The sequence below is a fragment of the Felis catus genome, chromosome C1 (assembly GCF_018350175.1).
Source record: "Felis catus isolate Fca126 chromosome C1, F.catus_Fca126_mat1.0, whole genome shotgun sequence".
Lineage (NCBI taxonomy): Eukaryota > Metazoa > Chordata > Mammalia > Carnivora > Felidae > Felis > Felis catus.
In genome coordinates this window covers 118,877,976-118,903,600 of record NC_058375.1, presented here as the reverse complement: position 1 = coordinate 118,903,600, position 25,625 = coordinate 118,877,976, and the positions used below count along the sequence as shown (strand labels likewise).

The following is a 25,625-nucleotide window of genomic DNA, read 5'->3' as shown; positions in this document are numbered from 1 at the left end:
GCAACAACAACAACACATAACTCTATACGTCAGCCTGTAGTTACTTTCACGAACAATTATGTTCTCATGAAATCTTTCACAGTCACTACGAAGCCAACTGACTGGTCTGTCTTCTGTATATGTCGCCCACCTTGACCTATACAGGTAATACTGAGTAGTAAAACTCCCAAAATTAGAGGTCGGGGGAGATGTGAGGGAGAAGAGTTGAGAAGATTTACAAAGTCAATCAGGAAGTACAATGTCAAGAATTCACCACATTTTGGATTTGGAGCATGCGCTCTAGGCTCAGACCCAGCCTGATGGAAGAAGGCCCCCTGAGTGGAGACCGCTGATCCCGAAGAGGCTGGTCTGCCAGATACCTGGCCTTGCCCAGAGTCTGACCACATCTGGCATGTTCTGGGACAGGGCCAGCTGGGACTCCATCCCAGGCTGTGGGGGGGAGGGGGGAAGGTATGGAAAAATGAATCAACCTGCACTGCAGTCCTGACTGGTGTCCTCATCTGTGTGAGACAACATGTGTGTTCAGAGCAGTGAGGGATAAATAAAATACTGATGATGGTGGGGAAAAAAAAAAAAAGGAATTTACCACATTTTAGAAACTTAGCTATATACATTTCCACTGCATATGTATAAACCAAGATACTGGTTTTGCAATATCATTCTCCAGTAACGGAATCAGAACTCCTCAGAGAGATAGTTGCTTCCAGGGCTGAAGCAGGGAAAGAACAGGACAAGTCTGGGACACCTTGTACCAAAAAAGTAAAGAAGTGCTCAGAGAATGATGGGGACGTGTTAGAAGGGCCTGGGGCCCGATGGAAGGGTCTGTCACCAGCCAAAATGGGGATACCTGGAGCATCAAAATAAATAATGAGGGGCGCCTGGGTGGCTCAGTTGGTTGGGCATCCGACTTCGGCTCAAGTCATGATCTCATGGTTCGTGAGTTCGAGCCCCGTGTCAGGCTCTGTGCTGACAGCTCGGAGCCTGGAGCCTGGTTCAGATTCTGTATTTCCCCCCTTCTCTGTCCCTCCCCTGCTCATGCTCTGTCTCTCTCTCAATAATGAATAAGCGTTAAAAAAAATAATAAAATAAATTTTTAAAAATTTTTAAAAATCAACAAAATAAATAATGAGAGTAAAGAATTATAATCCTCTGACTAAAGTAAGAATCTGTGAGTCCACAGTGATATGATTAATGATTAAATAAATAAATGGGATGGCGGAGGTGGGGGCTGTTCCTTAGTGGAGAAAAACAACTACCATATGTAAGAGGAAGGACAGAATAGGAAAAATCACCATTTGCCAATTATCATCATAATCACTGATCCCGGCAAGAATCATCAAAGAATACTAAACTGGTGGATCAAAGTTTGAGAAGTAACAGGATATTCACATGGCCTCAGAATATATCCCTACAAACTACTTTTTGATTATGATTAAAATTTGCAGTGGAGAAACCTGACAGACTCCACTCCAACCAACTGATCAGAGTTACCATGGCCAGTACTGGTGTTGAGGGACAGTGGAACCTCCTGGTGTGATGCACAGAGAAGCCTGCATCACGTCCGGGACTGCTCTGCCAAACATAGAACCTAAACCCAACTGTGAGAAGACACCAGAAAAATCCAACCCAGATGCACTCTATAAAACAAGTGGCCCGTGCTATTCAAAGCTGCCAACGTGGGATGCCTGGGTGGCTCAGTTGGTTAAGCATCTGACTTCGGCTCAGGTCATGATCTCACGGTTTGTGAGTTCAAGCCCCGCGTCGGGCTCTGTGCTGACAGCTCGGAGCCTGGAACTTACTTCGGATTCTGTGCCTCCCTCTCTCTGTGCCCCTCCCCCGCTCATACTCTGTCTTTCTCTAAAAAATAAATAAACATTAAAAAAAAATTAAAAAAAAAAAGCTGCCAACGTGATGAAGACTGCAGACTAAAGGAATCACAATGTCAGGGGAGCCTGGGGGGCTCAGTCGGCTAAGCGTCCGACTTCGGCTCAGGCCATGATCTCATGGCTCGTGAGTTCAAGCCACACGTCGGGCTCTGTGCTGATAGCTCGGAGCCTGGAGCCTGCTTCACATTCTGTCTGGGTCTCCCTCTCTTTCTGCTCCTTCCCTGCTCACACTCTGTCTCTCTCTCTCTCTCAAAAAGAAAAATAAACATTAAAAAAAAAAAAGTCAAGGGCGCCTGGGTGGCTCAGTCAGTTGAGCATCCGACTTCAGGTCAGGTCACGATCTCGCAGTCCGTGAGTTTGAGCCCCGCGTCGGGCTCTGGGCTGATGGCCGAGAGCCTGGAGCCTGCTTCCGATTCTGTGTCTCCCTCTCTCTCTGCTCCTCCCCCGTTCATGCTCTGTCTCTCTCTGTCTCAAAAATAAATAAACTTAAAAAAAAAAAAAAAAGTCAGATTAAAGGAATTGAATGTAGCATGTGCCCTTGAATTTTCTTTTGCTATATTTCAGTGTTAAGTTCCTGATTTTGATCATTGTACTGTAATTATGTACGAGAATTTCTTGCTTTTAGGAAATATACACTTAAATACTTAGAGATAAAGGAGACTCATGTCAGCAATATACTTCTAAATGGTTCAGAAAGAAAAAAAATGAAGGGGTAAGTTCAGTAAGAGAGAAAAGGGAGAAAAGGAGACAAAGGTGGAGGGGAGGGGAGGCTAAGGTTAAAAAAAAATGTAACAAACCACTAACACTTCAGGAACCTCTGTGAGAGCATCTAGGAATTCTCTGTCCTAGTTTTGAAACTTCTCTGTGTCTGAAATTATGTCAAAGTAAAAAAAAAAAAAAAATTAAGTTGGATATAAAGTGATACATTTGTCAAAACTCAGGGAACTGTATGTAATCTGTCCATTACATCATATATAAATTAGACTTCAATTAAAATAATAAAAGCTTATTCTAGAAGTTTTATCAAATGTTGATGATCGGAACACTTCAATAATTAAAAACAGGGGTTAGAAACCCATTGAGGTCCTACAAAAAGCCTTCACTGACTTCATGCCTATCGAACGTCAAGCTCAAAATGAAAAACGAACACCAGTTGGTCTGGCTGTCATTTCTATGATCACACTGACCCACAGCACTCATGATTTTCCGGCTATAAAGACGGAGGCCTGCCACCTTCCGAGCATGCTCCCCATGAGGCCCTCTGTGTGCTCAGCCAGGTAACGCCATGAGCTACACCGCGTTCCCTTGTTAATCAATCTCCAAATCCATAAGCCCACCACAAACAAACCGAGATCTTAAGTTTTTTTAATTAAAAAAACGGGGGGGAGGAAGTGGCACCTGGGTGGCTTGCTCGGTTAAGCATCCGACTCCTGGTTTCAGCTCAGATCATGATTTCATGGTTTGTGAGTTCGAGCCCCACGTCAGGCTCTGCGCTAACAGTACATACACAGCCTGCTTGGGATTCTCTCTCTTTCTGTCTCCCTCTGTCTCTGCCCCTTCCCTGCAGAGGCTCTCTCTCCCTCTCTCAATTTAAATAAATACACTTTAAAAAAAAAAAAAAAAAGGCGGGAGGGGGAGGAAGAAGCCAAACATGAGGGTAATGATTCCCGAGGAGGGCACACGCAATGCCCAAAGAGCCTTGGGAAGATATTCTGGCTGATGCCAAAGCCCAGACCAGGAGCTGGCCTAGCACCTGGCTGAGAACCTAAATTAATATCTTTCAAAGTAGTTTTAAAAGATTACCATCAATATAGTAGTCAACTATTTTTCTCAAAATATTGATAAACTGAAATGATTAAGACATCTCATACCTTGCTTTAGAAATACTATAAATTCCTTTGTAGTTTGGTCCAAATTAACTCCATGATACACTATAGGTTTGAAATTGCGATGCTCAAAAGAACGAATGAGGCGTACTGTAACGGTCACTTCTCTGGAAGCCATGCGGAGAAATTCCTGTGGCGAGGGACATGAGAACAGTCTGAATAACATCCATTCACAATTACCCAACAAGCGTGCATTTCCACCATCAGCTCCAGGGCGCCCGGCCATCGTTCCCACGCTGCATGGTTACTGACGGAGTCCCCAAACCCAGGCCAGATCCCGGGCACCCAAAAGGGTCCCAAGGTTACCCCCGTCTGTCCACTGTGACCCTGGACAGCTCTGTCACAGTCACTGATGTCCTGATTGGCACAAAACGAACAGGGCCCAGAGGAACACAAGTGACACAGGTGTGTGGGTGGGTGTACGGGAAGAAGTGGGGTTTCCAAATGGACGCATGGCATAGACATGACTGAATGGGATTTGCTGTGCCAGTCGTCCCCTCGCTTGGTCCTGAGACAGAGTCAGCTAACGATACGTCGCGGTTTAATCTCACAGCTGCTGCCAGATTTCAGTGCTGATTTCATTTTCTGCTGTGGTGTTTTCCCTCTTTCACACTATTGTTTAAGCACGTTCGCCTCATTCTAAAACTACATGCTCGTGCTACGTGCCAGCTGTTAATGCCATCGCCCCTAACTCTATCATCAAACCATGAGGTATTACACTGATTTTAAAGGTGAGGAGACAGACTTGGAGAGACTGCACAAATTGCCCAAGGCCGTAAAGCAGGTAAATAACGGAGCCACGTTTAATTCCAAACTGATGCCTGAATCGTGGCTCCCTTGTTTACCTGTTCCAAAGTCCATGCTCTCATACGCTACCAGAAAATCACACCAAATTATTTCCTCCTCAAAAATCTGCAGAGTTGCTCATGATCTAATGAGAGAATTATGGTCTACTTCTATCCAGTAATAAGTACTTCATGCTTTCAACTCTGCATACAATTTGCAGCCGTAATATACAATTGTATTTGGGGGAAAACACCTGTAATACTACACATTAGACATCTAACCTCCCTAGTAATCAGAGAAATTCAAAATAATGAGATCACTTACTGAACTAACAGACTAAAAAATCTGATAATATCTAGTGTCGGCAAGGGTGTAGAGCAATGAGAATTTAATCAGGGAAGGTGGGCATCCCAAACAGGTACACTTTTGGAGACAATCTGGCAATATTTAGTCAAACTGAAGATATATGCTCCTTTCAATCCAGCAATTTCATTCATAGGTACCTGAGGGAACCTCCCAAATATGTGCAAAAGAACATTGTTTATTAATTCCAAAAACTGGAAACAAAATGTCCATCAACAGAAGAGGTAAGTAAACTATGAAACAGTGAAACAGTATAGCCACTAAAAATAAATGGACTATACACACCAACATAAATGAATCTCAAAAATATTATGGCAAACAGAGGGGCAGCTGGGTGGCTCAGTCGGTTAAGTGTCCAACTCCAGCTCAGGTCATGATCTCACAGTTCGTGGGTTCAAGCCCCACATAGGGCTCTGTGCTGACAGTGCAGAGCCTGCTTAGGATTCTTTCTCCTTCTCTCCCCATCCGATCCCCACTTGTGCTCTCTCTCTCAAAATAAATAAACTTTTAAAAATATATATTATGGCAAACAAAAAGAAAGCAAGTTGCTGAAGAGTCAGAGCACATTACCATTTATGCAAAGTTCAAAAACATAGCTTGTTTCCTCAAAAAATTAAAAATAGACCTACCCTATGACCCAGCAGTAGCACTGCTAGGAATTTACCCAAGGGATACAGGAGTGCTGATGCATAGGGGCACTTGTACCCCAGTGTTTACAGCAGCACTCTCAACAATAGCCAAATTATGGAAAGAGTCTAAATGTCCATTAACTGATGAATGGATAAAGAAATTATGGTTTATATACACAATGGAGTACTACGTGGCAATGGGAAAGAATGAAATATGGCCCTTTGTAGCAACGTGGATGGAACTGGAGAGTGTGATGCTAAGTGAAATAAGCCATACAGAGAAAGACAGATGCCATATGTTTTCACTCTTATGTGGATCCTGAGAAACTTAACAGAAACCCATGGGGGAGGGGAAGGAAAAAAAAAAAAAAAAAGAGGTTAGAGTGGGAGAGAGCCAAAGCATAAGAGACTCTTAAAACCTGAGAACGGGGGCACCTGGGTGGCGCAGTCGGTTAAGCGTCCGACTTCAGCCAGGTCACGATCTCGCGGTCCGTGAGTTCGAGCCCCGCATCGGGCTCTGGGCTGATGGCTCAGAGCCTGGAGCCTGTTTCCGATTCTGTGTCTCCCTCTCTCTCTGCCCCTCCCCCGTTCATGCTCTGTTTCTCTCTGTCCCAAAAATAAATAAACGTTGAAAAAAAAAATTAAAAAAAAAAACAACTGAGAACGAACTGAGGGTTGATGGGGGGTGGGAGGGAGGGGAGGGGAGGGGAGGGTGGGTGATGGGTGTTGAGGAGGGCACCTTTTGGGATGAGCACTGGGTGTTGTATGGAAACCAATTTGACAATAAATTTCATATATTGAAAAAAAATTACTTAAATAAAAAAAATTTAAAAAAAACACATAGCTTGTATTACGTTTAAAAATGAAATAATTGTTATCTCTGAGCCAAAGGAAGGAGTATGCAGTATGAAAGAAGTACACAGACCACTTACATTGGTAGAAGTTTATACTTTAGGCAATGTGTTCGGTATATGGGTCATACGTTATTCTTTACACCTTTTAATGTGTTTGGACTCCTTCATAATATACACCACAAGCTACACTAATTTGGCCTAGAAAGTCTTTCTGCATCATAAAATGCTGATACAACATTTTACTAAGGTTGAGGGAATATATAGACCATTATATATGAAAAGTTAAGGTTCAAGCTGCTTTAATACATAATTTATAACTAATATTGTTTATATTTAAATGAATGGTTCTTAATGAACTGAAAATTATTTTCTCCCCCTAAAATAAAGTTAAGGATTCACTTTATAGTCTTGCATAGTGGTTAATGGCCTTAAATTAACAAATCTTTTGGGGCACCTGGGTGGCTCAGTCAGTTAAATGTTCCACTTCAGCTCGGGTCATGCTCTCACGGTCCGTGAGTTTGAGTCCCGTGTCGGGCTCTGTGCTGACAGCTCAGAGCCTGGAGCCTGCTTCGGATTCTGTGTCTCCCTCTCTCTCTGCCCCTCCCCCACTCAAGCTCGCTCTCTTTCTCAAAAATAAACATAAAAAAATTAACAAATCTTTTGATAATTCCAATATTAGCTATGACATTATTTCTTCTTAAACTGGATTACAATGCCCCCACCCAAATTCTGATCCAAGAATTCTACCAAGTAATAGCACTTCAGCAGACATCCACAAAATTACAATTTAAAATATACTGAAGTACTTAATAAAGCAAACTCCTTAAAAAAAAAAAAAGGGATATTATAAAAGAGCCCTGTATTTTTTTTTATGTTTGTTTATTTTTGAGAGAGACAGAGAGATAGAGACAGAGAGTGAGTGGGGGAGGGGCAGGGAGAGAGGGAAACAAAGAATTCGAAGCAGCTCTGAGCTGTCAGCACAGAGCCTGATGCGGGGCCTGAGCCCATGAACCGTGAGATCAAGACCTGAGCCGAAGGTGGATGCTCAATCAACTGAGTAAAATGCATCTAAAATTTCTGTATTTTAGAAGCAGCGTTAGCAGGTTTGTTAAAAGCATGACTACTTCTTCCTCCTGTCATCAAGCTCCCACAACAAAGAAGCCCTCCAAACCACACCCGCACACATGCAAGACACACATGCCAGGAAGCCCGACAGAGTAGTCCAAGTGCCCGAAGAGTTTAGAGACAGACAGAACTAACTAAAAACCATCTCTACCTCTTTGCTGTAACACAAAGTTGGATCCCACACAGTAGAATCTCAATGAATAGTGGTAGCTGCTTTTAGCAATAGTCAACTTGGGATAAAATAGGGTTGGACATAAAGGCAGCTCATTTAGACAGCAGCAGAAGAGCCTAGATTCCCAGGTGTCATAAATGAATCGTGTAAATGGTCTAAGGAGGCTGGGCAGGCTGGCACATGCATGCCTTATGAAACTGTTTTATAATTACAGGTTTGTTTCTTTCCCTTAATACAAAGCTTCCCAAAAGTCATACTTAAATAGCTGAAATTGCAAGTCTGCATTCATATCTAATTTGGTCCACAATGCATTGCCATCTTCACGGGAAATTTGTTGTTATTTGTATCAGTAACTAAAGAATAACAGCTACTGTCAGAAACCAGCCATTTCCAGATTTGTTTTAAGGACTGCGGGAATTACAGCTTGTTGGTTTAGGAATGCAGACATAGTGAAGAGCCAGTTTAGAAAGCTAATATTACAGATTACAAAACGTGACATTTTCCCAGAGGTTCAACCTACTTAAAAAAAAAAAAAATGAATCTCGTCAAATTTAAAAGACATTCCACTGAAGGGACAGAGAAACCAAAACAATACACTTGGGAATAAATTAATAAAAAATCCTCAAGGGCAGACAAAAGATCTGAATAAATGAAATGACCATGTTCTTAACTATGAAGGCTCAAAGCTGTAAAAAAATCAATCCTCCCCTAAATTATTCTATAAACTGAATAAAATCTCAATCAAAGTATAAAAGGTGCTCTAGAAACATGTCACAGATATTTCTAAAATCTATCGGAAAGAATAAATTTGTGAGCTTGGTCATCAAAGTCATAAAAAATGAAAAAAAGCACCAAGTATTGAAACACATTATAAAGCAACAGGCATATAATAGTAATACATGAATAAGCTGGTATGATTCATATTCTTACAAAAGTCAAGAGTAAAAATGTTAAAGGGACAACTTAAGTAATTTAATTAACTTAAGCAATTTAAGCTGTGATAATGAAGCAGGAAGACCTGGCAAATCGGTGGCACACAACAGAAAACTCAGAAACAGACTCTAGGTTAGAGAATTTGGTACAAGATACAAGTGGTATTTTACATTACTGGGGAAAAGATAGTTTATTTAACAAATGGCATTAGGAGAATGGTCAGACATTTGGAGAAAAGTAAGGCTACATTCTTACCTCACTCCTTATATAAAAATAAATCATATAAGGAACAAAATTTACATTTAACTGTAAAACCATTGGGGTGCCTGGGTGGCGCAAACATGCTCTGTCTCTCTCTGTCTCAAAAAAAATAAATAAACGTTGAAAAAAAAATTAAAAACCATAGACAGGCACAAGAAAAATGGGCACATATTTTTATAATCTTAAGGTAAGAAAGCCCTTCCTAACTGAATAAAAATCAGCAACCATCCAGAAAAAGGCTGATAGGTATAACAACAGAAATATGTCAGAAAAGACCAATATCTTGGTAGAAACATGGGTAAAGGTACTTGGTTATCTTTACAAAGCCAATAATGTGAAAAGTTGATCAACTTTACTAGTAACTGACAAATCGCAAATAGAAACAGTAAGATAACAATTTTGCCATCAGATTGGTAAAATGTTTAAAAATTTTAAAAAGTGGCCAAACCAGTGTTGGCAAGGATGTGGAGAAATACTTTTATACACTATGGGTAACAACATAAAATGGGCACAGCCTTTCTGGAGACGAGTGAGGCAATCAAAATTTTTAGTTTACCTGCCCTCTGACATGGCAATTTCTCTTCTAATCTACCCCGAGAAAATTATCACATCAAATATTTTATAAATCCATGAGTTCATAATGATACTTTTAAAAGGCCAGTCACTCTGGGAGTTAACATGGCACTTGTTTTTCTGAAAATTGGTTTACCAAGGTGGGATGGGGCATAGAAATGAGAAAAATAATCAAATTTTATGCTTTTCTTATACAGACTGCATTTCACGGTTATCAAACAGCTGATGAAGAAAAGTTATTTTTTCTAGAAGAATTATAGCTAAAAAGGAAAGAATGATAGGATTTTAAATTTTTTTTCTATTTATTTATTTTTGAGAGACAGAGTGAGAGTGGGGGAGGGGCAGAGAGAAAGACACAGAATCTGAAGCAGGCTCCAGGCTCTGAGCTGTCAGCACTAAGCCCAGTGCGGGGCTCAAACCCATGAACCGCAAGATCATGACCTGAGCCTAAGATGAAAGGTCAACTGACTGAGCCACCCGGGCACCTGAAGAATGATAGAATTTTAAAATCATGATTTACATAGCTATCAGAATGGCTAAAATAAAACATAGTGATAACGCCAAATGTTGGGAAGGGTGCAGAGAAACTAGATCTCATTCACTGCTGGTAGGAATGCAACTCTGGAAAAGAATAGGTCAGTTTCTTACAAAACTAAGCACGCGCTTACCATCCGTCCTGTCAACCGCACTCTTGGGCATTTATGCCAGAAAAATGAAAACTTAATGCTCACACAGAAACCTGAATATGAATGCTCGTAGCATATTCATTTGTAATACCCCAAACCTGGAAACAACTCGAACATCCTTCAACGCGTAAATTGCTACACCAACTGTGGTATATCCATATCATGAAATACTACTCAGTAATAAAAAGGGATAGACTATAAATATGTGCAACAATCTTAATGGATCTCAGGGAAATAAAGCTGAATGAAAAATGCCAACCACAAAGGTATCATACTGTAGAATTCCATTTATATGTCATTCTTATAATGACAAGATTACAGAAATGGAGGACAGATTAGTGTTGTCAGGAAAGGAGGAGAGAAGGGAGCAGGTGTAGCTATAAGAGGGTAGCATAAGACAGCCTTATGATAAAAATGCTCTGATTCTTGACTGCGGTGTTATCCACATTGATCAATACGTGTGATAAAATTGCACAGAACTAAATACATGTGCATGTACAAGTAGTGAAATCTGTATACCATCCATGGATTGTATCAATTCCCTGGTTGCGATGCTGGACTATATACTCAAGCAAGGAATTAACCACTGGGAGAAACTGCGTGAAGGGCATAAAGGAGCTCTCTGTATCATTTCCAACAGCTGCATGTGAATCTACAATTATCCCAAAATTATTAGTTGCTAAAAATCATCATTTTCAAAATTCTATGAAATAATAAATGTAAGGAAAGATCATAAAGGGATGCCAAAATGACGAGGCACAAGATTGATGGGAAACTTTAGAACAGATACATCAGGGGCTGATGGCACCTGAACTTACTAACAATCAACCCTCATGAATGATGCTAGTTTCCAGATCTGACTTCCCACTTATGGGCTATCACGACAGGTAGAAGAACGCGTCCAATGACACCAGAAGGAGGCTATCAGTCAAGTTCAGACTGGAACATTCTACCTAATAAGTGACTTGGTTTCTTCAACAAATAACATGAGAAATGAAGAAGGGGTAGAAAATTATAAATTAAAAGTGACTTAAAGAGATATATCAACCAAAGCAACATTTAGATGGGTTGTGATTTGCATAATATTAGATCTCATTAGGAATTAATGTCAGTTCTGTTTACTTGATATTACGTTTGAGTCCTTATCTTAAATTTTTTTTAATGTTTATTTTTAATGTTTGTTTATTTTTGAGAGACGGAGCATGAGCAGGGGAGGGGCAGAGGGACAGAGGGAGATACAGAATCTGAAGTAGGCTCCAGGCTCTGAGCTGTCAGCACAGAGCCCAACGCAGGGCTCGAACTCACAAACTGTGAGATCATGACCTGAGCCGAAATTGGACACTTAACCGACTGAGCCACCCAGGCGCCCCCTCTGAGTCTTTATCTTAAAAGAGTAAGGTGTATGGGGCTCCTGGGTGGCTCAGTTGGTTGAGTGTCCGACTTCGGCTCGGGTCATGATCTCACGGCTCGTGAGTTCGAGCCCCGCGTCGGGCTCTGTGCTGACAGCTCAGGGCCTGGAGCCTGCTTCCGATTCTGTGTCTCCCTCTCTCTCTGCCCCTAACCCACTTGCATTCTGTCTCTCTCTCTCTCTCTCTCTTTCAAAAATAAACATTAAAAAAAAATTAAAAAAAAAAGAGTAAGGTATATATAGGCAAAATGGTATGAATGATTTGCTTTCAAATACCCTGACAGAGGAAAAGTAAGTATGAGAGGGTAGATTTGGGGGGAAAGAAGAAGAAGAAGAAGGAGGAGGAGAAGGAGGAGGAGGAGGAGGAGGAGGAGGAGGAGGAGGAGAAGAAGAATGGTAGGGGCACCTGGGTGGTGCAGTCGGTTAAGCATCCAACTCGTGATCTTGGCTCAGGTCATAAGCTCACAATCTGTGAGTTTGAGCCCCACATCAGGCTCTGTGCTGATGACAAGGAGACTGCTTGGGATTCTGTCTCTCTCCTTCTCTCTGCCCCTCTCCAGCTTGTGCTGTCTCTGTCTCTCTCCTCTCTGTCTCTCTCTCTCTTAAAATAAGTAAACTTAATTTTGGGGGAGGGGAAAAAAACGAATGGTAGAACTAGAACATTGTCAACTGCTCAAGCTGGGTATATACGGGGCCTCGTCATACTATCCTATTTTTTTATGTTTAAAATTTCTCACAAGAAAAATATTTTAAGAAAAGGTAAGTACATGCAGATGTACATTCAACGAAGCTGTTTTTCACTAGAGTGCTTCCAACAGTTAACAAAAATTAGAATCCATCTAGAGGCCCACTGGCGAAGAACTGGTTAAGTAAATTGTGTCACACAGCTGCCGTACGATAAAATCCCCTGCAGCCACTAAGGGCGATATGGTTCCAGGGACACTAACTTTGAAAGCTGCCTATGGCATATTAGTGAATAAAAATAAACACAAGCGAGAAAACGGCAGGTACGCAGTATCTCCATAAGCACGGCGAGACGTCCAGATGCTGACAGTGGCTTTACCGAAATGCTGACAGTGGCTATCTCTGAATGGTAGACATACCAGAGACTGCTACCTGTTTTATATGTTCTTAATATTGCTGGATGTTTTAATAACAATTATGTGTTTTTAAGTTTAGCTGTTTCCCTGTATGCTTACTTTCATGTGGTATGCACCAAGAAAAAGGTATTTTTAAAATGAAGCCATTTCCGTTTCTTTTAAGAGATAACTGGACAAAAGCAAACAACCCAGGACTTATCAATACTGTCAAGGATAGACGAGGCTAGAGACTCAGTTAGGCAACCAATAATGCATTAAGGGTCACCAAATAAATCTGAAGCACACGCAGCCCAGGCACCAGAAGTAGGTCACACGCCCAGGACGAGTCTAACCTTGTCCAAGATGGCACAAAGGCCCTGGGTACCCAGCCCTTCCCTCCTCTCTGATGTTACCTGTCACCACCACAGTCCACCTTCCATGTATCACTCCAGCATCACTGACAGCCCATAGTTTCCCACACATACCACGCTGTTTCTAAGCCTCTGCCATACCTTTCCAAACCCCCCCCCGGCTTTCCCCCCAAACTCCCTCTGCCCCTCGCCTCTCTGCCTCACCGTGCAAGCAAGCATCCTGCAAAACTCAGTCCAGACCACCTGCTCCGGGACATCTCTGCTGCTCCGCCTCTGCCCCAGGCTGAGCCAAGAGCCCCTCTGCTCGCCCACAGCACTGGGTCATGCCGCAGGGAAGACAACTGTTAAAGCGGGTCAGCATACAAGCCCCTTGAGGGAAAGAAGGTTCCATGGCTTATTTTTGTAGAGCCAGCAATACGTGTGGCCTGAGGCACATCAGAGCCCCCCAACGATGTCAGGAGAAGTAATGTGCAGCTGAAGGGCTGAGGAAATGAGGAAAATCTGAAGCCTTTCCTACGGACACCCTGCCATTATCAGTCCTGCGCAGTCACGGTACCTAGGGTCTATGAGCTTTTCCACAGCCCGTGAAAGTGTTTGAGACCTTAAAAAAAAACAAAAACAAAAACAAACACAAAACCTTATTATTCCAGAATATGAAAACGTTTTAAAAAGTCAAAATTAACATTTAATCAAATACCTACAACATATAACCTTTCAACAGCAACTCGGCTCTGTTCATAATTATATGTCAGGTTTTATGTAGCATATGGGTACATTTTATATGATGTAAGGTGGGGATTTGAAATGTTATAGTGCCGAGGGGTGAGGGGCATGAGAGAAGGAAGGAAGGAAGGAAGGAAGGAAGGAAGGAAGGAAGGAAGGAAGGAAGGCAGGCAGACAAGACAAAAGAAACATAACAGTGCCTGGGGCTTAGGAAGGTCATTAAACCTCCCTGCCTAAAAAAAACCTGTTCTGGTACTTCCCCAGCTGGTTTGGGATCATGAAGTAAAAGCCATATCCAAAGCAAACTAAATTCTTGAAAGCACAGGGTGTTGAAACCAATTTGACAATAAACTTCATATTTAAAAAAAAAAAATTTAGGGGCACCTGGGTGGCTCCGTCAGTTAAGCGGCCGACTTCGGCTCAGGTCATGATCTCACGGTCCATGAGTTCGAGCCCCGCGTCAGGCTCTGTGCTGACCACTCAGAGCCTGAGGCCTGCTTCAGATTCTGTGTCTCCCTCTCTCTCTGCCCCTCCCCTGTTCATGCTCTGTCTCTCTCTGTCTCAAAAATAAATAAATGTTGGGGCGCCTGGGTGGCGCAGTCGGTTAAGCGGCCGACTTCAGCCAGGTCACGATCTCGCGGTCCGGGAGTTCGAGCCCCGCGTCGGGCTCTGGGCTGATGGCTCAGAGCCTGGAGCCTGTTTCCGATTCTGTGTCTCCCTCTCTCTCTGCCCCTCCCCTGTTCATGCTCTGTCTCTCTCTGTCCCAAAAATAAATAAACGTTGACAAAAAAAAATTTTTGAAAAAATAAATAAATAAATAAATAAATAAATAAATGTTAAAAAAAATTAAAAAAAAATTTAAATAAATGTCCATCAACTGACAAATAAATTCTTGAAAGCAAAGATGCAAACACAAAATGTGTGTAGGAACCCCCTCACCTGGAGCTCCCAGGTCCCTAACAGGTAACCAGCGCATCATTCAGAGCCAAGAATGGACGCAGCCCAGCAGCCTCCCTCCTGGACCAGAATTCCCCGGTCCTTACAGGATAGGTCGGAGCTGTTTTTTCCGACCCAGGCTCCAGAAGCACAACCAGCAAAGGTGGAAATGCAGCAGGGAATGGTCAGGGAAAGCCAAGCCAAGCTGCATGCCAGCTTCCCTGAAGGCCAGCTGTTCTCCTTCCAAGCCGGCTCCCCTCCTCGTGGCAAAATTCCGAGCTGAAGCACTATAAACCGGTTGGCACAGGCTCCTGAGGTGAAAAAATAGACACAGTACATAAAAGCTCAGAGCCTAGCATTAGGACAAGCACAAAACATGCATGTTCGCAGAATACTCGATTGTTAACTTTAAGTTATCTCTATCAGCTCTAACTAACTTACTACAGCCGATTCCGGTTATTTGCAGTAGACAAGGTCTAGAAAGTGAATCAGTGAATATTGAACCACTGCCCCTAAGGACATACAGGGTTAGGTTCTCATGAGTCTCTGGGATGTCCGGTCACAACACTTTCATCAAGCAACCAAAATATGACCTTGTTTTATGTGTGCTGATGTTTAAAGATGCCTCTTTTATATTGTTGATTTATTATCAACATTCAGCTCACAGCCAACGGCACTGTAACTCGGGTCTGGGAAAAAAAAGTTGATCTTATACACGTATTTTTCTTCTTCGGGCATATCACAGCCTTCGTGCACTCAGAAACACCAGACTGCACTTCAGCACTACACGTAGCCATTTTGGAGAGTGGGTTCACCAACAAAAAGCACAACGATGTGAAAAGTATGGCACTAAACAGAACGTAAACCAGCCACTTGTTTACAACCTGAGAGCCGAAACAAGAAGGTCCCCCTGTTTGACCTCAGCCGGGAGCGTGAACACTGGTGAACTATTTTTCACTGTTCTGCGCATGTTATTTCCACCAAAAAACTACTCTGAGTATTGCTTTCAGGGTTACAAATAAATTGTAGTGAGTTGGCGAATTCATAAATAAAGAATACGCAAATAATGAAGACTTTCTTACCAAAAAAAAAAAAAAAAAAAAGTACATGTGCCTTTAAAAGCATTTGAAGAAGGCATGCTCTTGACCTTTTTGTAAAAGAATGGAATCCAGAACGAGTTAACTATTAGAAGCTTTAAGAGTATGAAAGCAGTCAACATTGAAGCAGTCAACGAGGGGAAGATTCTATCTATAACCCCCAGACAGTAGAGGGCACTGGGCGACCTTCCTTCCTGCAACCAGCACGTTTCCGAGAAGTGGTGTATTACGTCTTGAATTTTAACAGATTCCTAGGGTGCATCATTTTGAAAAACTAAACATCTTTGTAAAGTTATATCTACTTCCTAAATTTAAGTATTATAGAACCAAGGCTGCCATATATCAAGTTTGCTTTAAAGCTTGTAAATAATCCTATGCATTGCTAAATGTCATCCAAATGGGTCATTTCACTAAAGTCGGGGGGTGGGGGTGCCTAAGACCGGAAGGAGGGGGGAAAAATACCTTCATTATTTTTATTAATCTTAAAAGTACTGAGCACCTAGCATCCTGCTAAGATGGCGAATGATAAATGTTCACCTTTTAAACAGAACTTAACCTTGCCAAATTAATACCTTTATATAATATTTCAGTGTAACTAAAGTTCATAAGAACTATTTATGAAGTTCATCAATTAAATCACATCACACTGAAGACTATGACTAAAAGTGAAAGGCTCATTCCACTTTAATCTCTTCTGGCCTACTTCAAAAGCATATTTTGTTTTTTTAACCTCCACAGGGAGAACCAACTTTTATTGTAAAAATAGATCTCAGTAACAATGAAATAGTAAAAGCTGGTCATTACAATAAAAAGAGAAAAACTGAACAGGAATTTGCTTTAAATTTTCTCGAAAGCATAATTTTTTTAAAATATGAACTTAAGAATATATTTATAGACTAAGACCACATGAGGATTAAATAAACATTTGAAAACCCCTTGGCCTTTTTCTTCTAAGTATTTAGTGGTATAACTGAAATCAAAGCACTATTAGAAAACTCAGTTTATTCACCTTTCATGGACATAAGACATTCGAGAAACATATTTTCAATGTATTAACTTATGAATGATTTTGAAGTTTTTAACCTCAACCATTTATTTAATGTTTATTTTTGAGAGAGAGAGAGAGAGAGAGAGAGAGAGAGAGAGAGAGAGACAGAGGGCGAGTAGGCGAGAGGGGGGGAGACAGAGAATCTGAAGCAGGCTCCAGGCTCTGAGCCGTCAACACAGAGCCCGACGCGGGGCTCAAACTCACGAACCGTGAGATCATAACCTGAGTCAAAGTTGGATTCCCAACCAACTGAGCCACCCAGGGACCCCAACCTCAACTATTTGTTAGGTAGGTAAAAAAAACAGTCTTCTTCTTTAGGGGTTTACATAACACCTTAAGTACAAAATAAATATCAGCTAAATCTGATGACTACAAAAATGCTTCTCAGTGTTGTAACTACTCTGTTACATAATGCCATTAGCACCTGCCCTTTCCTGAGGCAGAGTCATAAGCAATTCTAATAAATAAAATGTTGAATGTCGTGAGTATATCACCCCCTGAAAAATCAACACCTGTAATTCCACAGACCTGCCTTTGTGACCCTCAAGTTGGGGTAAATACACAAAATCGCAATTTGGGTTCTCTGTTCAAGACAAGTAAGACTCTCTAAGAACTACTATCCTGGACAGTCGAGTTTCCCAAAGGGTTAGACACTTAACTATTTGGAAAGAATATTCCACACACTTTCCTTCTTAAACAAGGTATACTGAATATCAATTCTACTTTTTTTTGATTCACAGCCCTCGGTGAGAATGTTAACCCTTGTACAATGCGTTGGGAGGCAATTCTCCAGGGATCTCTCGCACTTTTGCACATCTTAGGAGGAAACGGCTGCTTTCATTCTGGACTATCTACACACAGATGTGTGTCTGGTAAACAGCCTAGAAACACAGACATCCTCTCCCTCCAGAGGAGAGGGCAGAGTTGTTTACTGTCCAGTAGAACAAAAGGAGAGTCCCCTTCCAGGCTAAGGTTAGGCAGGTTTGTTTGTACCACTTAAAAAAAAAATCTGGATTACCTCAACTCAGGGTTCTACAGCCGCAGACTCATGGGGCAAGAGGAGGAAATACACAAACGTGAGACTCATGCTATTGGCTGTGCTGTACTACAGTCCTCTGTCCGTGACCCAGGAGTCTCATGCTCTCTGCCAGCACCTAGATTGGGATTTCCTAAACTCAGGGCTCTACAGCCATGACTCAAACCCACTGAGTGGGCAGCATCTTTCTGGACCACTCTGCATTGCCCGCGTGGGATAAATGGGCCAAGAGGCGCTGACACAAACACGCAATTCATGCTGCTAACTGCGCCGTGTAGAGACAGTCCTTTGTCTCTGACCCCAGATTACCATGTCTTCTGCCGGCGTCCAGCAAACCGGGCTGACTGTCGGCTTTCAACTAGGATAAAATTTCAGGTTCTTCACAGTTCTTGGCAGTTGCTGCTGACGATGGACGCTAGCAAAGACATGGCTTTCTGGAACAGAAAAGACAAAGGTCTCATGGGCTTTGGGGATATAAGAAGATCCCCTGGGGTCTGGCAGCAAATGCTCTTGTCCAAGAGGTGGGTGTTGGGGAGTAAGGGCTGATTAACCTTTAGAGGATGAGCAGCAAAGGGTAGGACTGACACAAGCTGTCCAGTGGTGCTTTGGCTGTGGCTCACCGTCCTTGGCAATGCTGCACGCCACCTCTCAGATGAGAGGCAATGTGGCTGTAGCTGTTGGAACAGCAAAGGAGTCCCCAGAGCCTAAACAAATGATGTCCACAATGAGGATCTAGAGCTCTGGGTGACTGAAATGTTCATTAAGTTGGACGATGAACAGCCACCAGGCCACTTGGAACTAAAAGTGTGCCTTGCTTCCTGGCAGAGAGCCCCTCTCCTGCTCTGCACCCCCAGTCCTTCCCCTCACCCTCTACCCTGAGATCTGCTTTAAGAAGAAGGACAATTCCCCGAAAAACAAATAATCCAGTGAAGAGATGGGCAAAAGACATGAAGAGATGCTTCTCCAAAGAAGACATCCAGACGGCCAACTGACACATGAAAAAATGCTCAATGTCACTCGTCATCAGGGAAATACACATCAAAACCACAATGAGATACCACCTGACACCTATCAGAATGGCTGACATTAACAACTCAGGCAATAACAGATGTTGGCCAGGACGCGGAGAAAGAGGACCTCTTTTGCATTGCTGGTGGGAATGCAAGCTGGTGCAGCCACTCTGGAAAACGGTATGGAGGTTCCTCAAAAAATTAAAATAGAACTACCCAACGACCCAGCAATTGCACTACTAGGGAATTTATCCAAAGGATACAGGTATGCTGTTTCGCAGGGGCACATGCACCCCAATGTTTCTAGCAGCACTTTCAACAATAGCCAAAGTATGGAAAAAGCCCAAATGTCCATCGATGGATCAATGGATAAAGAAGATGTGGTATATATATACAACGGATTATTACTTGGCAATCAAAAAGAATGAAATCTTGCCATTTGCAACGACGTGGATGGAACTAGAGGGTATTCTGCTAAGCAAAATTAGTCAGTCAGAGAAAGACAAATATCATATGACTTCAATATGAGGACTTTAAGACACAGAACAGATGAACATAAGGGAAGGGAAGCAAAAATAATATAAAAACAGGGAGGGGGACAAAACAGAAGAGACTCTTAAGTATGGAGAACAAAGAGAAGGTTACTGGAGGGGTTGTGGGAGGCAGGATGGGCTAAATGGGTAAGGGGCGTTAACGAATCGACACCTGAAATCATTGTTGCACTATATGCTAACTCATTTGGATGGAAATTTAAAAAATAAAATTAAAAAAAATTTTTTATTAAAAAAAAAAAAAAAAAGGAGGAGGAGGACAATTATGGGTAGGCTGAGGTCTCCCTGTCCTTAAGAGAGACTAGAAAGCCTTATGCACCTAAGTATGCTGGGGGACTTCTCGGAAGGGAAGGACTCCAACTTTTATGGCCTCTGTGGATACAGGTACCAAGTCACCACCCTACCTGGCCCTGTGTAAGGAGGTACTCAGATTCAGCCAATGCGGTTTGGATAAGATTCACAGTGGGGGAGAGAGACTAATGTGACCTAGTGGATGGGGCCCTTCAGGCCAATCCAAAGTACTATTGCTTTTTCACGTGAATGTATAAATGGTAGGTTACACTTACTTCTACTTCCCTGTCCGTAGTGCCGGGGGGATACTCCCCCATCGGGAGGAGCTACAGGCAGAGAAACGCCACCACAAGCTCCCCTGCATCCCCTCCCCAGGAAGAACTGAAAATGGACATGACCCCTCTGCTCAGGGGGCAGAACTCAAGGCCGTTGCCATAGCTCTGGTTGATGTTCCCATGGATGAATCTGATGTTTGTACTGACCCCTGTGCTGTCGCCAAAGGCCCAGTGGTTTGATCTGCCACTTGGAAAACTGTCCGCTGGGCTGTGAACCGTGGCAACGATTCTCAGCTGCTGACCGAACCAGCGGGGCAACTCATCCAGATGCCCACAAATCTGGTGGAGCCGCACTCCAGCTACTGATGGCACCTACACCACCCGGGCTGCCCGCACGGCTGCCTTGGTCCATCCTCGCAGGCGGGCACAACAAAAAGAACTCCACCTCTGATACACGGCCACCGCCGCGTGCCAGACTTGTGACTCCAGCCAGAGGCCGACGCGCTGGTCCGGTGGCGAGGGAGGCCACACCACACAGACCGTTGCCCCCACCGGCTTCTGGCAGACTGCTTACACTTGACCTTTGACCTCCTCTCAGGAAGCCACACTCCCAATGACATTTTTTTTTTCAGGTTATAGTCTTAATGTCCCAAATCACCTGAAACCACTGTGACCTTTGAAAAGAATCTGTGCCATGTGTTTGGTTTTCCACACTATTTGCAGTCTGACAATGGTGCATCTTTCATCACAAATGCTAAGGAACGAAGGGCTAACGGTCAAGGTATTCCATAGACTGTCTACTCCTCCCTACCATCCACAGCCATCTGGCATCGTCTGAAAAAAGGCTCCTGAGAAATCAACTCAAAACAATTTCTCACCCTACCTGCCTAATCTCCTCCTGGAGCACATAACGTACAAAGTACAATGGTCTGTCCCCTGAATGTGGCCGTCCCCGGAAAAGGATCAGCCTCTCTCCGGAGCTTCCTGGTTAATGACCAGAACAAACAATATTGCAAGTGGGGGTGAGGGGGTTGATACAGACCAGTGTGAAATCCTGGGATTCCTTACTGGCCATTCCTTTGTAAGATGCTTCTTTCTTTCCTCTGCAGAAACCCCCTTGCCAGCCTAATTGGTACATCCTCCGTGTGACAGGTCGCCAAAAGGGGCTTAGGGGATTTGAATTCTGGTTCAGCTGCTTGGATTCCCTTGTTGAATTGACCAAGTCCCAGATCACAAGAATAATGACCCACTCAAATGCACCGCAGTCCAAAGTAGGGGACATAATGCATCTCTGTGAGTTTTATAAAAATTCCCTTCAGGGGAAGTGCCTGGCTGGCTCAGTCAGTGGAGCGTGCGACTCTTGATCTCAGGGTGTGAGTTTGAGCCCCACATTGGGCGTAGGGATTACTTAAAAATAGAATATTTAAAAAGAAAAAAAATATCTTCAGGGAGTAGGAGTTGATTAGAAGAAAGGTGAAAGTGATAGATGCTGGAATGAAACACGCAGATTTCTGTACAGGTGGAGGGAGTGAGATAACCTCAGCATCTAGGGAGAGAACGACTTACACCCCAGGAAACGCAGGCAGGGAGCTCTTTAGAGATCTTTTGTCTTTCACAACTGCCTGTCCTTGCAATAGTCCTCATGAGGCAAAATACCCTGCTGAGTTTCCCCCAAACTACGGTAAGCACCTCCAATCTCCTGACACCTGAATCTGCCGACCCCTAAAAGATGGCTCTGACCACCATATGATCACTGTTACCAACAAGTCTATCTGACGCATACATCCCAGCTCCGATGCCTCCCATGCAAAATACTTGTCAGCATTTCCAGGTGTCTCCTCCGCCTGTTCCCACAGACAAATGCCACTCAGCTGGTAGCACAGACAGGACAGACAGGACTGACTGCCCTCAGGCAGCCCCACCAAAGGCAAGTTCCACATGCAATGATGTGTGCTTGAGTGAAAACCCTCCAGTCCACCAGCTGGCCGAAGGTTACACTGGAGGCCTTGACAACCTGTGCCCTCTGAGCCACAAGGCTCCCAGGGTAAACTGTAAAGAAATTTCTTTCCAAGGACACCATGTGCACCACCAGGCCTGTGATTTGTGTGTGTGTGTGCAAGTATTAACTTGCCTCCTTCTCAAAAGCGCTGTTATTTGCATCTTAGACCTGTGGGTGTTTCAAGAAAACACCACAAGCAAGCTCTCGGGTAACCAACACAGGTGATCACTCCAAAACTAATCTAGTTACTCAGTGGGAGCTTCCAGAAGATTAAATGGCTCATTGCTTTAGGTGTGTCTTATGGATAGTCTTCCCTACGACCAGTCTTCCAGTTAGAAAAGGTGGTATGAAATCTGTCCCCAGGTGTGTTCTTTCCATGTATTAGTTCTTTTACTTATTGAGGTATAAATGACATACGAGTTACTTATATAATAATTACATAATAATTAATATTTACTATTAATAAATATTAATTGATAATCATTTAATTTTAATAAAATTGTTTAATTTTAATAATTAATATTACAAAATTATTTAAATTTTGACTTTCTGTATACACCTGTAAAAGCATTACAACATTCAAGATCATGAAAATATCCATTCCCCTGCCTCCCGACCAAAGTTTACTCATGCCCCTACATAATCACTGGTCCTCTCCCGAGGTAACCACTAATCTGCCGTCATGATAGATTAATTTGCATTTTCTAGACTTTTAAATAAATGGACTCAAATGGATTATACTTTCTTGTCTAGCTTCTTTCACTTGGCTTATTTTGAGAAATCTGTCCCCAGTTGTAGCTAAAGTGATTAGTAACACCACCTTGCACCGCAACACATTCAGGTCAGGATCAACTCACGGGCCAGACTTGTTATGAATGACAGAATCATTCTAGACTACAAACCAACATGTCTTATGAATACAAACATAAACATCCTTAAATTATTAGCAAATGGAATTCAGCAATATATACAAGGAATTACATGCCATGACCGAGTGGGGTTTCTTCCAAGGAAACAAAGCTAGTTCAATATTTCAAAAGTAATCAGTGTAATCTACCACAGCAGAAGGCTAAAGAAGAAAAATCACACAATCATATCAGAGCTCAGGAGGGGTTAGGGCTGAAGGGAAGCAGTTGTGCCTATTACAGAATAATAGGAGGGCTCCCCGATGATGGAAATGTCCTGTATCTAAAGTATTTCAATTGTGGTATTACTGTTTTTGCAAGATGTTACCATTGGGAGAAAACAGGTAAAGGGTACAAGGGATCTCTGCATTATTTAACGACTGCGCGTGAACCTACGATTACCTCAAAATAAAAATTAGGGATTTTTTTTTTTTAGTGCATTATCTCAAAATAAAAATAAAGTATTTGTTTTTTTTAAAATGGCATTGTTTCGGGGAGCCTATGTGGCTCAGTCGGTTATGCTTCCGACTCTAGATTTCGGTTCAGGCCATGATCTCCCAGTTTGTGGGAACCAGCTCCACATCGGGCTCTGCCCTGACAGTGCAGAGCCTGCTTGGGAGTCTCTCTCTCCCTGTCTCTCTCTCTGCAAGTGCATGCATGGATGTTCTCTCTCTCTCAAAATAAATATTTTTTTTTAATCTCCAAAAAATCGGCATTGTCTCCAAAGGAATTATCAGTCAAAACACCTGTCATCATATTTTAGTATTTCTAATTCCTATCCCTAGTCATAAATATAATACTTCTTTTTTTTTAATGTTTATTTATATTTGAGAAAGAGAGAGACAGCGTGTGAGCAGGGCAGGGGCAGAGAGAGACGGAGGCAGACTCTGATGCAGCCTCCAGGCTCTGAGAGGTCAGCACAGAGCCCAAGGCAGGGCTTGAACTCATGAGCCGTGAGATCATGATCTGAGCCGAAGTCGCCGCTTAACCAGCTGAGCCACCCGGGCGCCCCAGTCATAAGTATTTCTAGACAGGATACAGGCAATATCTCAGCAGTGTTTATTTACGTTTAAATAAGTCTTAAGAAAGTCTTCCCTACTCCTAGACAACGTAGAACACTTCCTACCACAGCCCCCTGATCGCAAGCCCTGGTCTCCTAGTCTCACCTCAGCCCAAAATACCACCCCACCATGTTAGCTGGACAGACACAGGACAAAGAGCGAATCATACACATACAGGTCTCACACACACTCTTCTCTCACATCCAGCTTGCTACAATTCCTCTGAATATGAACACTCACAGGAACAAGAGAATGGCAAAGGGGAGGGACTGGCTAACACCTCCAGCTGCCTGGCCACCAAAAATGAGTTATGCCATCAGAAGAGTATGAGAGACACAGGAAGAGAAAAGAATGGGGGGAAAAGACAGAGGGAACAGAGAGAAAAGCCACGCTGCATTCTTATCCCCCCATCTCAGCACTTACCTCCTTCCTCCACCTTCACAAAACAAACGTCCCCTACTCTGCCCACCTCCTACCCCAGAAGCATTTCCCAAGTGCTTCCTTCCTTTTAAAACACACTAATCTCCTCCCAGCTTTGCTTGAGCCATGCCTCAGGAATCACATACCAAGAAATGAAAATAAATACTGAATGGAGATAATTCATCATTTGTGAGCACTCTAGCCTTTGCCCTCTAGCAAAGCTTTCCTGTAACTGTAGTCCATTTTTTTAAATAACTAGGTTCCTTTTAGAAATTATAGGTTTAGTTTACATCAAGACACCTAATATAAAACTACGACTCACACCCACTGGGCAAGCACTGCTTTCAACCTCTGTTAAGGCATCTTGCCCGGCTGCCTCTACGCTGAGACCCAGCAAGGGTAGCCTGTGAGTACTGTGAGCTGTGTGCTGACAGCTCAGAGCCTGGAGCCTGCTTCGAATTCTGTCTCCCTCTCTCTCTGCCCCTCCCCCACCTGTGCTCTGGCTCTCTCTGGCTCTCAAAAATAAATAAATGTAAAAAAATTTTTAATTTAAAAAATTTTTAAAAATGACTGTAAATAAAATAATTACAAAGTGTGCTAGTTGCTAGCAAGGATATAAACAAAGCTGAGGAACTTGCACTTTCTGGGGAACATGCAAAGTAATTTCCCTTCCAATGTTACCCAAATTTAGAATTAAAAATTCATATGATTTAGGGGAGCCTGGGTGGCTCAGTTGGTTGAGCATCCGACCTCAGCTCAGGTCATGATCTCCAAGGTTCGCAAGTTCAAGCTCCACATCAGGCTCGCTGCCGTCAGTGCGCAGAGCCTGCTTCAGATCCTCTATCCCCTCTCTTTGCCCCTCTCCAACTCATGCTTGCTCGCTCTCTCTCAAAAATACATAAATATTTTAAAAATTCATATAATTTATTGACCCCCAAACATACTCTAAAATTTACTTTAAAAAACTAAATCGCAGATGCCGGCTTGCTATTATCTCTTTAGGTTAAAAGTTAAATGTCATTCCAACTGCATAGACTAGAAGCAGTAAGTGGAGGCCTTAAGACACCATTTCCTTAGGTAGAAATTACCCAAAATGAGTCCCTGAGGGAAGGAAGCAGGAAGCAGGCTGGAGGGCATGCCTTCACCTGTTTCAAAACCTGGCCTAGCGGGGGCTCCGCAACACGAAAAACCACTTAGCACCCTGCTCCCTGGGATCCGCAATCCTCACTAGTTCCATAGTTCAACTGCATTAAGCAACTTT

At 42.9% G+C, this 25,625-nt stretch overlaps 1 protein-coding gene across 15 annotated transcripts in view; it reads right to left on the bottom strand.

Annotated features, from left to right (window-relative positions):
- Positions 1-25,625, bottom strand: part of CC1H2orf76 (chromosome C1 C2orf76 homolog) — a 92,605-nt gene that overhangs the window by 33,805 nt on the left and 33,175 nt on the right. For 4 of the 15 annotated variants that reach the window (XM_045033679.1, XM_023259253.2, XM_023259259.2 and 1 more), the window contains one exon: positions 3,758-3,902. The exons of 1 other annotated variant lie outside the window; for it this stretch is intronic. In XM_045033679.1, the coding sequence (XP_044889614.1) occupies positions 3,758-3,902 (145 nt within the window). Of the gene's footprint in view, positions 1-3,757; positions 3,903-5,969; positions 6,017-14,674; positions 14,983-18,151; positions 18,287-18,403; positions 18,803-25,625 lie in introns of those variants that run through there. 10 more of the 15 variants (XM_045033675.1, XM_023259250.2, XM_045033676.1 and 7 more) reach the window with 8 other exon arrangements.